Raw genomic sequence first — 15,184 nt, 5'->3', positions numbered from 1 at the left:
AGCAGAGGCCCGGATGGCGGAACTGACAGCAGCGCGGGCCAAGACGCTGAACGACGCGCTGACAGCCAAAACTGCAGCAGAAGCCTCTACTGGATTGACAAGCTTTGGAGCGCGATCCAAGGACCTTGGGCAGCAGGGTTCGGGACAGGGACCGGGAGAGGAGGACTTTTCATTTTTGCTCTCTTCCGATTGGTCCTTTTTAGCCCTTCCCAGACACCTAGCTCTTCGCCAATGAGCTACTGTTCACTACGCCCTGACACAAGACATTTGCGAATACCCGGGCGAGGAGGATTCAGACAGGGAGGATGCAGAGGACTGGAATGCCCCTTTGCACGTTTCTCAGGGTTGGTATGGCGGAGAAAAACTACCGAAGACTGGAATACTCAATTTGGCGTTTCTCAGGGCCGACGCGGAGGGGGACCAGCAGATGAAGTTTCTCGTTTGCGCTCCCAGAACTGGGAACTACAACAACAAATGGCTAAAATGCAAGAGCGAATGGATGTTTTGTGCCATGAATTGGGACGGTGGCAACAGCCTCAAGTGCTTCCCCAACCGCAGGTGCAGCCGCCTGCAGTGCCGCAGCCAGTGGTGCCGCCACCAGTTATCCCTCCACCGGGAGCACCGATTCTCCCGGGGGGACCCCAACCGGGTCGCCCCGGCATACCACCTATAGGGCCCAGTCCACAAGTGCCTCCGCCGGGCCTGCAGGGGTGGCCAGGGGGACTTCCTCCACCGTGGCAGTATCCACCGCCTCGTCGACATGCTTCTCTGAAGGACCTACGAGTAACTTTTAACGGTGCTGCAGAAACCCTATCATACTTTTTGCACCAGGTAGACAGCTTTATGAGAGAGCAAAGACAGTGGTTCCCCACTGAAGACAGTCGTGCACGATATCTGTCCTCCCTTCTGCAGGGAGAGGAGGCAGATTGGATGATCCAACAGTTTGATTCACAGGCCAGATCCATACGAACCCTAAATGGCTTTATGAGGGTGCTGCGAAGATGATTCGAGGATCCCTTTCAAAGTGAGAAAGCTAAAGCCGTCATCCTTCAATTGCGTCAAGGCACCAAGTCCGTCCGGGAATATGCCGGCGAGTTTCAACGCCTAGCCAGCCGAGTTACGGACTGGAGTGAGGCCACCCGAGTGCAATACTTCCGTGAAGGACTGCATCCTTCAATTCAATTCACCATGGTGCCCAGCATCCACTATGCAGTGGTCTTGGGAGTGAATTGGCTTCAGGGACACAGTCCCACTATAGATTGGGCAGCCGAAACGCTCGAATTCACCCAACCACAGTGTGAACGGCATCTAAAAGAAGTGGCCGTCCGTGATCCTGCCTTGACGGCAAAAACTACTGATCCACAGTTACTACTGATCCCCGAATACCGAGACTTTACAGATGTTTTTGATGTCAAGGAGTGCGACGTACTACCCCCCCCACCGCGAAACGGACTGTGCCATTGAGGTGGTGGGGGGAGAATAACTAACAAAGAGTAAACTTTATCCAATGAATCCCAAGGAAAAGACTGTACTCAAAGACTTTATTGACAAAAATCTGGGCACGGGGCTTTATCCGCCCCTCCACTCCCCCCCATTGCGCCCCTGCTTTCTTTCTGCGCAAAAAGACAGGCGACTTGCGACTATGTATAGACTTTCACAAACTCAATGCAGTTACCCAAACCAATGCCTACCCCATCCCCCTCATCCCGGACCTACTGAAAGAAGGGCGCATTTTCACCAAACTGGACCTGGTAGAAGCGTATTATCGCATCCGTATACGGGAGGGGGATGAGCCATTAACTGCCTTTTCTAGTTGCTTCGGAATGTTTGAATACCTTTTGAAGTCCTTTGGGTTAAAAGGAGCTCCGGAAGTGTTCATGCAAATGATCAATGAAATCCTTCATGACTTGTTGTTTAAGGGGGTGGTGGTTAACTTAGATGACATTCTCATCTACTCCAAAACCATGGATGAGCACTTTACTTTGGTCAAAGAGGTTCTGCAACGCCTCAGAAAAAACCACCTTTACGCTAAGGTTTCCAAGTGCGAGTTCCATAGAGAGGAGCTAACGTTTCTGGGCTACAGGATTTCGCACCATGGATTAACCATGGATCCTGAGAATGTACAAGTGGTGGTAAACTGGTAACCACCAACCACTCGCAAACAGGTGCAAAGATTTCTCGGTTTTGCTAACTTTTACCGGGGTTTCCTCAGCAATTTTGCACAAGTGATGCTTCCAATTACTGATCTCCTGAAAACCAAGGGGAAGGGAGTTGCTGCTACCCAACCTTCCGCTAAAATAGACTGGACCCCGGAATGTCAGGTAGCCTTCAAGACTTTGATACATTTGTTCACAACTGAGCCGGTGCTGAAGCATCTGGATTGTGACCGCTCGTTCATTGTCCAAGTTGACACTTCCGAAGTTGCTATGGGAGGGGCCCTATTGCAAGAGGGGGAAGGCCTGTTGCACCCCTGTGCTTATTTTTCAAAGAAATTCTCCCAATCTCAACTCACTTTGAGTCTTTAAGCATGCCCTCTGTTCAAAGACTGGCTCATTTGTTTGTGACACATGTTTTCAAATATCATTCGTTCCCGCGCAAGATAATTTCTGATCGCAAGTCAGTGTTCGTAGCCAAATTTTGGAAAGCATTCCTCAAGTTGGTTGGAGTGGAACAAGGGCTATCAAGTGCGTTCCACCCCCAAACGGATGGACAAACTGAGAGAGTTAATGCTGTACTAGAATGTTACCTCCGTTGTTATGTGAATTATCACCAGGATGACTGGGTTGACCTGTTACCTTTTGCAGAGTATGCGTATAATAATTCTGTTCATCAATCTACTGGTTTCAGCCCCTTTCGCATTGTCCATGGCAAAGAATTTGGACCTGCCAGTCAGGTGGATGTGTCGGGGGAGGAGGGGGGCGCTGAGATATCGGACTGGATTCAGACCATCCAGTCTACATGGCCTTGGTTGACTAAAAACTTAGAACAGCCCAAAAGAAAATACAAAGCCCAGATTGACAAGCATCGGGCTCCTGGCTGGACCTTCAGGGTGGGTGATCTGGTATATCTTTCTACCAAGAATCTACGATCCCTGCGACCTTCTAGAAAATTGAGTGAGAAGTACATTGGACCTTTTCCTATTGCTCGGATCATTAACGAAGTAATCGTGGAATTGCAGCTTCCTAAAACGTTAAAGAGAACCCATCCAGTGTTTCATGTTAGTTTGCTGAAACAGTACGTGCCGGCGCCTCAGTGGCATCCAACAGATCCCCCAGAGGTCCCTGAAATGGTGGGGGAGGAACACTGTGAGGTGTCCAAAATTCTTGATTCCCGTATACATGGGGGGGGTAGAGTACTTGGTTCGTTGGAAGCATTTTAGCCCCACCCATGACAAATGGGTTAAGCATCGTCATGCCTCCACCCCTCGCCTACTGCGTCAGTTTCATGCCTCGTACCCGGATAAGCCCGTGCCATCGGATGAGAGGGGGGCCCCTGGGGGGCAGAATGTGAGCTCCAGGCCTGGGAGTGCAGCTGGCCTCCAAGGTTTTGTAGCTCAGAAGGTTGTTACGTCTGTCGCTCTCTGTTTGCGTGATAACTGTAATCTACCATGAGAACCAGGCTTAGCCTGGGATCCAACTGTGCCTTTGGTTTTCTGTATATGTTTCAACCTGCTCTTCCCCCTCCCATTAGAGTCCTCGAACCTTTCCCTGTAAGTTTCTGCTACTCACCTCCTGCTTCCTGAATAAACTAGCTTCTTAGACTACTCTGTCTGGACGTTTGGTGATTGGGATTTAACAGGTGAACTCGGACCTTACATCACAAGCACATCTTTACTTACTAAAATTAGGGAAAAGGTTCACTGGGAGGTTAAAACAATAAATCCTTACTACATAGCTAAGTTTCCTAAACTTGCCAGAACTTCTGGCAGTTACTAAGCTTATACACGTGGCATTTCTAAAAAGAAATTGAATTGCCACTCCAGTCTTTCATCTTGAGATTCAAAAGTAACTGGGTACTGCTTTCTCTTCTACGCAAAGGAAAAAGAAAAAAGCAGTAAAATGCAGATTGCTTGTGTATGTGACCACAAGCATGTTTGCAATGATGCTCTCGCTGACCAGTAGCTAATCGACACATTCGAGATTACATCACCTTCTAGAACTGGTCAGCATCTATACAATCAATATTAACCCTTGTCTGTCTGACATGTAACAAAGCTCGCTATCTAATACTCAGCAAACCCCTTTTTGAGCTTTTGTTGGATTCAGACATACAAGCATAATGCATCACGTAAATATTCAAACTGTTGTTTATGCAGTGGCTTCATCAGAATGTCAGCCACCATCTCTTTACTTTCGCAGTACTTCACATTTATAAGCCCTCTTTCTTGTTTGTCCTTTACTGAGTCAATTTTGAGTCGAAGAAGTTTTCTTCCCTTCTTGGCATTCTCGCTCTTCAGTAGAGCTATGCATGCTTGATTGTCCTCAAACATTGTAACAGGTGTCAGTTCTTCTATTCCAAAATCATGTAATAGTTCAAGTATTTCTTCCAGTTCCACACATGTGTTGCTGGCTGCTATGCATTCAGCTTCCGTTGAAGATGTTGAGACAGTTTGCTGTTTTTGACTGGTCCAGGCGATTAGGTTTTCTCCGAAGAAGAATAGGTATCCACTTGTAGATTTGCTGTCTGTTTTATCTCCAGCTAAATCAGCATCCATGTAATCTGTCAGTCTTGGCTCACCATTTGGAGTTATTTTCAATTTCAAGTCGATAGTTTTCTTTAAGTATCCTGTAAGGTGCTTTATTGAGTTCCAATCATATTCTCTAGGTGCGCTGGTCCAACTGCGGCACTTATGTCTTGTCTACTAACATTGCTCAAGTATAATAGTTTTACAATAGCTTCTCGGTACTTGTGATTGTTGCTCAGTAGTTCACCTCCTTCCATACTCATATATGATGGGTCAAGTGGGGTGTTTTTAGTTTTGCACTCCTTCATGCGACCAAACTATGATAGCCTCAGTTTGGTCATTCTAACTTCTAGGGCAGGGGTGGGGAACCTTTTTTCTGCCAAGGGGTATTTGGATATTTATAACATCATTTGTGGGCCATACAAAATTATCAATTTAAAAATTAGCCTGCTATATTCAGTCAAACATTTAGCCAAGTGGCACAACTGGAGACGTCTCTGAGTGTTTGCTACGTAGTTTCTCCATGACCCGGGTGGGAAAGGGTTAACACAGTTTCTTGGGCAGTCCTAGCAGCTCCATAGCTAACGACTCTTCTGCAAGGGGGGGAAAGGTTCCTTTCTCAGCAAAACAAACTCACATCCACCTTGAATAGAGGCTATTCCTGTCTGCAGGAGGGAGCGGATCGTCAGTCTTAGATCCTTCTGAGCTAGAGATCTGCCAGGACCCACGAAGGGCCAGACCAAACGATTTCATGGGCCTTATACGCCCCCCGGGCCTGACGTTCCCCACCCCTGTTCTAGGGAGAATTCAGGCTGGATTTGATCAAGAACTCATTGATTTGTCCTTTTGGCAGTCCTTTTGGTAACTGCAAAACTCTCCTCCAGCATCACATTTCAGATGAATTAGCTTTCTCCTTGTCAGCTTCCTTAATTGTCCAACTTTCACACCCGTAAACAGTAATGGGTATACTACAGTATGAATCATCTTGATTTTGGTCACTAGCTACACACCCTTAACTTAAGGCTCTTTTCTAGCTCCTTCATGACTCCCTTCCCAGGCTCAATCTCCTTCTGATGTTTTGGTTGTAGTCTCCCTTTTGGTTGATGATGGAGCCAAGGAATAGAAAATCTTGAACAATTTCAATTTCTTCATTGTCAACCTTAAAGTTGTGTAATACCCCAGTAATTGTTCCTTTTGTCCTCTTGATGTTCAGCTGTAATCCTGGTTTGGCACTTTCTGCTTTAACTTTCATCAATAGTCATTTCAGGTCTTCACTATTTTCTGCCAAAAATGTGGGATCATCTGTGTTATGTTCAGGGCCGGATTTAGGTTTGATGAGGCCCTAAGCTATTGAAGGTAACAGGGCCCTTTATATGTCCAGCTGTCCTTTGTCAACAACAAATTGTCGCTGTTTTTTTGTGTTGAATATATGATATATGGTAATTTATGGACCTAATAGGTATCTAAAGCCATTTGCACATAACAAAATATGTATTTTATCAAAGTAATTGTTGAACTGAAATACAATTAAGAAGTAGTACATTAATAGTGAAATAATTATTATTTCCTTTAAAAAAATTTGGGGGGGCCCAAGAGAGTGGGGCCCTAAGCTATAGCTTGTTTAGCTTATACGTAAATCGGTGTCATGGGCCCTGCCTTGGGAGCTGAGGACTCGGAGGACTCTGAAGCTGAAGTGGAGGAACAGGTTGCCTCTGGACCTCCAGTACCTTCATTGCAGTCAGTAGCACAGGAGCCTGAAACAACTCAGCAGGAACCACAGCTAGGCAGAGAGATGGAACAAGGGCAGACAGATGCTACTCTTCCCCCAACCCCTGCAGCTGAGAATGCCAGCCCTCCAAGCTCACCTGAACCTGATAGGCATATCAGGACTCGGCAGCGTGTGATTTTGCAGGGTAAAAGGAGAAGTGCTCGCTTGGAGAGGCTAAGCAGACAGAGAACTGGTGCTGAGTCGTTTCAGGATGAAGCCTAGCTTGGAAGTGCACTGACTGATAAAGGCAGTGCAGGCATGCTTTCACTTTGTGGAAACAACCATGCAGTTTCTCTGTGTTCCTTCTACTGCTCATGATTGATCTTCCCGGCCGTGGACTCCTGCCTGCTTTGACGACGCCTCTGACTTCTGACCTTGGTAGATAGCCTAATCTTTGTTGCCTGCTCCGAAAGGGGCTAGATACCCCCCCCCCGCATGTCTGAGGACTGCGGGCACCGCCCAGCCCTTGACCTATGCCGGCACAATCGGGCATAAATAACTTACGTTGCATGGGCGATGCACGAGACCGGAGATGGAGTTCCAGCAACAAGCTTTATTGAGAACAGGAAGAACAGAACTGGAGAACTGTGCTCAGATCCCCTGCTTATATGCCCGCTTGGCCGGCCGCGGCCACTCCCCACAAGTACGTGATTGGGGGGTTGGACCCCAGTAAGAAATAGGAACATACAACTCAGGAGCCTGTGGAAATCCAAGCTCTACAAGCTTGGTTTTCCATGCTACATACATAACAACAACAATCTGCATATCTGAAATTGTTAATGTTCCTTCCACCACTTTTCACTCCACCTTCATCTAAATGTAATCCAGATTTTCTTATATGTTCTGCATATAAACTGAAGAGTTTTTTTGCTATAAGATTATTTGAAGATGACTATACAGGGCTCTTTCTGCAGGATAGCCATATCTGAAAAGAAGTAAAAGGCATTCTGACTTGCTCTGGGAACATTAGTCAGGATATTGGCACATTTCATACTGGACTTCTGGGAAATCCCAGCTTATGGGCCCAGCGGAAGACTTAATAATTGGAACTTTCTCCAGCTTCCTGGCAGGCAAAATCCTCAGCAAATCAAGGAATAAGAGCTGCTGGGTCACTCAGAGAGGCCAGCCAAGAAAGGAGAAGTGCTCGCTTGGAGTACCCCCATTACCCAAACGTCAATGGGTAGCAAGGTTAGAACTGAGGGCAACAATTTGGACCTCAAATAAGAAGACAGTTTAGCACTGTCAGCTCTAAAAATAGCATATTTTCTTTTAAGGTTCAGGAAAATGAGGCGATTTCATAGCAAAATGTAAGGTAATATTTAAGAACCACAACTATTGCTTTCCAAGTGGTTGCCAATCCTGGTGATAAGGTTCTGTGATATAAACATTTCCAGGAAATCTTCAGATGGAAACTTGTGTTTTCAGAATAAAGACAAACAGCATCCATCCAATATTTAAGCTTCAGTGAGGCAAAACATTAACCTGGGGGAAATAACAGTTTACATTTGGGCTTAGCAGGTGAGCTCCTTTCCTTCCCATAGGAAATCAGGGAAAGACATATAAAACACATGTTTAAAATTTTAAGCCCAGGGACTCAATTAAAGTTGACCCTTTTGTGGATTCTGAGATATAAGATGTTATGAAGCGCACCAGAGAATCCCTGAGACTACGACAGCTGTTTTATTTTCACAAGGAAGAGGACGAGCTTGGAGAGGGCAGAACATTTCAGCTTGGAGGTAGCCACTTGCTTACCTGCCAGGAAGACAGGATGGATGACTGTAGTAAAACATGATCTGGAGTATGGCAATGTGACCTACGTGACATTTAACCAGATTGGGGAAAGTTTTGGGGTATCTCCCACAAGGGGCAGGTTCCCTAAATCTAGACTGGAGAAGGTTCCTGCCAAAGCAGGCAGGAAGGTTTAAAAGGTGGAATCTTCCTTTGTTCTTTGTTCAAGAACATTTTCGAAATGCGGTGACACTCACGCTGAGACCCAGACTCCTCTGCAAGGGAGCAGTTGGGGGTCTGGAGTGTGTTTGCTCCATGACAACCAGGCAGGTCATCAGAAGTAAAAACAGAGTTGCACTTACCTTTAACTGTTGTTCATCTAGTGGTCATCAGAGATCTTTCCCATAGGGGGATTTTTTATGGAGCTTTGCAGCGGTTTCACAGCCAGTTTGTGTTGCTGCAAATTTTAGGTTATTCATGGCTGCTCCGATTTTTTTCGGATTGAGCAATAAAAGCCACGTTATAACCGGGGCAAGTCAAACCACTTTTGCGCCGTTCTTTCCTGTTGCTGCGCAGTTTTCGGCTCGGAGCTCCATGAAAAAAACTGCCTTTGTTCCTTGGTTTGGAACAATTGTCCCTGCCCATGCCGGCTAATTTCTTCTCCCCCAAGAATGGCGATTGGCTGGGGGAGTTTCACGCTCGGACAAGAATACCGCCCCTTTTGCTGCCTGCCTAGAGTCCTGGCACTTCTCTCCCTCCGTCCTGGAGGCTGGCGGGCAGGCAGGCGGCACGCCTTCCCCGCCCCTCGCCCGGGATGGGCCTTGGAGCTGGGCCCACACCTCCAAGCCCGGGGGATGTCGGACGGACGGCTCCAGGGGGGGACAGGCGGGGCCACGCCATGTGCGCCTCGCACGGTGGTAGCAGCTCGGTCTAGGGCAGCTGGACCCGTGGGGGGGATGTTCAAGGGAAGGGGCTGTTGGCCCCTCTACCCCAGCAGGGAGGGGGGATTTTTGAGAATTCAGATGGGAAAAAATGTGCATCCTGAGAGCGGAAAACCCAAGGCAAAACTCCCTCCCATCACTCTTCTGAAGAGGGGCGGCCAGTCTGCTCTGCCTCCTCTCTCTCGATGCACTAGGGCCGGATCAGGGCGCAAGCCAGGGGCCTTCTTGCTCTTCCCCCCCATGCACACTGGCTGGATCGGGGCCGGCGCGCAAGCCAGGAGCCCTCCTCTTTCTCACGATGCACTGGGGCCGGATCAGGGCCAGCGCGCAAGCCAGGGGCCTTCTTTCCTCTCCCCTCCTGCCATGCACACTGGCTGGATCAGGGCCGGCGCGCAAGCCAGGAGCCCTCCTCTCTCTTACGATGCACTGGGGCCGGATCAGGGCCAGCGCGCAAGCCAGGGGCTTTCTGGGGGGAACATACTCTGGGAAATTGCTTTAATGCAAGAGGTTTACAGTGGCCATTTATGCACGGGAGGTTTTTCCTTGGATTTGCCGCTCTCTAGATGCACACTTTTCCCATCCAAATTCTCAAAACTCAACAATCAGCCCCCAAGAAGAGTTTTGAGAATTAGGATGGGGAAAATGTGCATCTAGAGAGCGGCAAATCCAAGGCACACCTCTTGAAGCGGCACAGGTTGGAGCTGCTACATTCCCACTTTCAGCTAAACACTTCTCTGGGCACATGGATGCAATTCCTGCCCCCCCCATCCTGTCTGACATTAAAGGGCAATGGTTCCACACCTATAAAAAATAGAGGGAAGCTTTGAGGAAAGCGCTGCCTTGCCCCACCTCCCAATTTGGAATCTGACTGTTCCAAAAGCAGAACAGAGAAAGGGTGGAAGAAAAATGGAGGAGACCAGAGGGACTGGTGGTTTTTTGCGCTGGGGCTGGTGAACAGCACGAGGTAATCTGCTGGCCGGAGTTGGGGCGGAGTTGGGGGCAGGCATAAACAGTGAGCTTGTTGGAAGGGGAGGCCTCCTGCAAAAGGAACAGACCAAACCATTGTCAAATACAGCATGCTTTGTTCCCATGAAAAACCAAAACTACATCGAGATTGACAGGGTAAATCGCGGCCATGAAAAAAAACATTTAAATCAGGGGTTTTTTTTGGTGCATGGCAAAAGAGAAGCAAAATCTACCATGAAAAATGCCCATAGAGAGGCTTTAAGGTGGGCAGCACTTTCTAGCCGCTTCTTTGGTGTTACAGGGCACACACTTTATATTTCATGGGGACATGGCTTTCTCACAGACAATGAAGACACTCTGCATAGGAGTCATTCTTGGCCATTTTTCCATTGCTTTTCTTACACTTTTTAAAAGCGCCCCTCTTTTCACTGAATTTTCCATCAACTCAGAAATCATAGAATGAACCTACATTTCTTTTCTCCATGGCGGCAAAAGAATTGAGGGAAATAACACCCCCCCCCCCAGTCACATTATGGTTTGGGCAGGAAGGCTGGTGCTACCCGAGTGGAGGGGGAGCGCTCTTGGCAGAGCTGACAATTCTAGAAACTTATAAAAATCTCCATGGCTGGCCTGTGCACATGCGTAGTCCCCATGTGGGACTGCACAGAAGCCACACAGATGAACTGTCTTGTAAGCTAGCAAGACTTAAGTTTTCATGTTACTTTCCTTAGATCTGTAATGACTGGACTTGATAGCTATTTTCCATGCATGAGCTCTAGCTTGATCTTTAGCAATAAATTTATTTCCTGCTTTAGCAGCCTGCGTGATTCTACTGTGAACGTAGACAGATCATGAGAGGGAGGGCAGCGTCAGTGCTTGGCTCTCACGGCCCTCTCTTTCATGCCGAGAAATGCTGATCGCCACGTTGGGGTAAGGAAGCAATTTTCCTCCAGGCCAGATTGGCCAGGGATCCTGGAGGATTTTGGGGGCCATCTTTTGGATATGGAGTAGGGCTCACTATTAAGAAAAAAATTTGGAGTATGTGGAGAGAATGCTGGAGGAAGCCCGGAAATGAAGACACCCTGATTCTGGGTGATGTTTGACATTGATTAATTAAATCACCACCCTAAAGGTCTGCAGGTAACTGGGAAGTTTACAATATGTTACTTGAAAATCTATTTTTATATAGTGTACAAGACTGACAGCAGAATAAAATGTTTAAGATGTAGTAGAATGCCAGTAAATATCAGGGACAGGAAAAGGAAAAAGATCTTTTAAAGGTATAATTTCTATTCAAGGAAGTTCTAGTTACTTTTTAAAGCCCTAAACCAGGCCTTGACAAATTTTCTTTGTCTGTAGGAGCAATCCCAAAAATTTAGGTGCCAGACTCATTTTTCAGAGCTGTGTATATTAATTGCCATATTTTCTAATTACTGCTACCACAAAACCTAATCCTAACCTCTTCACAGTTTCTCATAATTTTATTATAGTTATGACAAAAGGGTTGTATCTTTCCCCTATTTCTGATAAATCTATTATTGTTTTAAAATTCCATTTAATTAACAATTGGAACCAGTACAAATAGCAACTGGTTAAGAAATGATTCCCTGCTAGATCCCCTGGGCCTCTCACCAGCTTTTGATGCTATGGATCCTTATATCCTTTTGAATTGCTTGGTGGAGATTTATTTGACTAGTTTTAATCTTTTCTGATTTCAGAAGGTGATGTTGTAAGACAGTCCCTTAGCCACTGATCTATGGGTTATGCAAGGTGCCATCTCATCTCCTTCATGAAACCATTGGGAGAGATCTGGAGATTTATGAATGGTCACTAGTACACAGATGAGACTCAACTGTATCTCTCTGTTTGATCAGGATCCAGGGAAGGTTGGATGATTGTGACTGAGCATTCAAGAATGATCCCAAACCGTTAACCTGAACAACAAAATAAAGTTTGACACTCTCATGAACTGTTACTTTTCCATCATCATCAGTCATACCTGGCTTCAAATCCATTGTTTTTCACCCTAATTCTAGTCACCTAATTTTAGGCACTTAATAATGGAAGTCATAGCTCATCTGCATAATATGATGAAAGGAAGAAACAAAGCTGAGTATCATCACACAGATCCTGGGGCTGGAGGAAGGATTGGAAGGGAAACCGTTGTCTACTTGGTATTCCTCAAGTTTGAGCAACCCCTTGTACCATATCTCACACTGAATTATAACCAGTGGCTCAACAACCTGATGTTATGCCAAGCACATATCAAAAAGCCAGCGATAACTGACCAATTTATAATGATTAGCAGACACAGCCCTTCCCTCATTTATCTCCAAAAGTGAACTCCCTCAAATCATGTAGAAAGTGGGGTGGGGAAGAGATCCAAGCAGCAAAACAGCAGCATAGGTGAAGGGTGCTGAACCCATACTTTGCCTGATTCCCCTTCCCAGCCTTTCCCCTTAAGTGCTGCCCCAGAAGAGTGAAAGGAAGTACTATTTGAATCATGGACTCCTGGGATTCTCAGCGAACTCAGCTCTTTGCAGACAAAGGAAATAGCCAGGCTGTAGAAGAACAATAGTTCTCCACTGATGTCTGAGGAACAACATTTAGCTAGAGTATGTAGACTATTCCATTACTGTGCTAGATTTATATAGCAATTCGTAGGCAAACCGTCTGAAAAGATTACAGATTGTATAATTGTTACTATTTTAGATAGCTGTGTTAGATATGTAGAGGCTCCTCATAGAAGAACTAGCCATTGTGTGTGCTATTAAGCTTCCTGGACTCTGCAGATTTGTTGAATCCAAAGTTCTTCATACAAAGTTCTTCATTACAAGTTCTAATACCAAACATATACTTCATTTTAAGAATATTAGTTATCCCAATAAGAGTGCGTAACAAATGAGATGAGAAGAATCCATACTCTTTTTAAGAGGACATATGCAATCAAACCATATAAAAGATTATTGAGTACTCAAAATTGTGTGGAGAAATTCAAACCACAAATGTCAGATTGTTCCTTAGAGTGTACACGAACCCACAAAAGCTCATGCTTCAATAAGGTGCCTCAGAATTCTTGTTTGCTTTTCTTCAACAGATTTGACACAGCTACCCCACTTGCAATAGAGGTGCTATTGTAATATTTAAGGACAAAATATTACTTTTTTTGTTTTAAATAAAATCCAGTTTTGGAAGTATTCACAAATAAGGCAATGAAACCTTTTCCAGCCATTTTGCTGCTCAATAACCACACACTTCAAGTTATCTTTGCGCCAGGAGGAAAGATAATGAGATCTCTGCATCTTTTTCCCCTGCAGGGAGAAAGCAGATTGTATAGCGAGATTCTGAGCCATAACAAAGATGGATATGAGGGTATACACACACAACTGTAGGAAAGGATGCTAATTTTGACAACCTGACTGGAAATGAGGGTCTTGGGCTCCTGTTACATCTCTGTTCCTTGGCATAAATATTATGAGTATTGCAAAAAGAATAAGAAACTAATCCACAAAGGAACCATTTACCTAAATGTAATAAGTACACATTAATAGTACACACATTGAAACTATTTATCTTTGCACATCATACAATATATATATTTTCTTTAAAAAATTTATTATACTGAAGCAAGCTTCACACTGAAAAAGGATTTTACAGTACAATCACAAAGTGTACTGTGAGAAGTTGTACTATTTGTGCTTTTGGGGGTTAATATATAAATATCTCTTTTTCTTTGGTAAATATCCAAGTTATTTTTCTTATATGTAATTTGTATCAAATTAAGGTTCTTACCCTGTAGAAGATTTTCACTATAGTTATGATGACGAAATGGAAAATACTTGATAGTATAATTAACAGTGCATTCCTGAGGTTTCAACCTGAAACCTCTTAGGAGGCGGTGTGACCCCACTGCCAGCATAAGCGCATGTAAAACCATGATTACACACACTTATGCTGGCGGTGAGGCCAGTCCTGCTGGCGGCCGAGCGCCACGGGACCGTGCCTCACCCCTCCACTGGCGCGGCCTCTACATGGCGAAGGCCATGTAGATTTTCTGGTCTATGACTGCAATAAATTATTATTATTATTAAATCATGTAGCACAACATTTACTTTAGACATTATATCCAAATGAATATCAAGGCACATTTTCTTTGGCTTGGTTCTGGCATAAAATAGCCAACAGCTCCTTTCTCTTCTTTGAGAAAGCTCACTATCCTTAGATATTGGTATATGTGCAAAATAAAAACGAAAAAAGGAAGAGGGAGAGATGAATTCCTAAGCCTTTTTTCAATATGTGCAAAACTGGTTCAGAAAACATCGCTCAAGTCAAATGCAAAAGAATATTCTCACAAAGGCCACAATCCAGCGAAACATGTGCAACGGGAATCTCCTTCCCTTTACGCACAACAGCATCCTTCACAGAGGAATAAACAGGCTACCTGGATCACAGTTTAAGTCTTTAAAAATAATGTTTTTTATCACACATAAGGACTGTTCTTCTTGTCTGGAAGTCAATGTTCTTTAAACCTAGAAAATAAAGAAAAACATCAGCAAGCACGAATTGATATATATTAACAAGAGATTGTAGAGGAGGCAACACATCCCTGTCTGCTAAAAACTAAGAGGCTTTGCAATAACTTCTGGAGAATGTTTAGTCGTACACTTTGGCACCTGTTCAGTGAGAAGGAATTCGACAGCAGGTAAGTTAAAACAGCTTTCTGCTTGGCCTCACTTTCCTTATTTGATGCAAGGAGGACATCATCAAAAAGATATTTTTGGCACACCATAGCAATCACAAGGGAACTCTAAGGTCATTTATGAAGGGGTAGGTAGACTCACATTCACCCCGTCTGACTCGGTTGTTCCTTGAAGTACCGCATGAGTTTTCCGTTCATTAGAAATGACCTCACACCCAGCCCTCGCAATGTCTTCCCATTCCTCTGTTAACCTGACTCTTCCCTCTCCCCTGAGCTCAGTCCGGCTGAAATCTCTGTGCAGAAGGCAAAGTACAGGACAAAGAAGACACTGTCCTTCAGTGTTACTCCTCTGAAGATGCCTACCACAGCTGCTGGCGAAACGTCAGGACAGAAAATAC

At 45.2% G+C, this 15,184-nt stretch overlaps 1 protein-coding gene across 1 annotated transcript in view; it reads right to left on the bottom strand.

Annotated features, from left to right (window-relative positions):
* Positions 1-14,610: 14,610 nt before the first annotated feature.
* Positions 14,611-15,184, bottom strand: part of SLC37A1 (solute carrier family 37 member 1) — a 44,422-nt gene continuing 43,848 nt past the window's right edge. The window contains exon 20 of the mRNA XM_056858239.1: positions 14,611-14,616. Within this exon, the coding sequence (XP_056714217.1) occupies positions 14,611-14,616 (6 nt within the window). The remainder of the gene's footprint in view (positions 14,617-15,184) is intronic.

Source organism: Euleptes europaea, chromosome 12, assembly GCF_029931775.1.
Source record: "Euleptes europaea isolate rEulEur1 chromosome 12, rEulEur1.hap1, whole genome shotgun sequence".
NCBI classification, from domain to species: Eukaryota; Metazoa; Chordata; class Lepidosauria; order Squamata; family Sphaerodactylidae; genus Euleptes; species Euleptes europaea.
The sequence above is the reverse complement of the archived record's forward strand: the minus strand, read 5'-3'. Positions and strand labels throughout refer to the sequence as shown.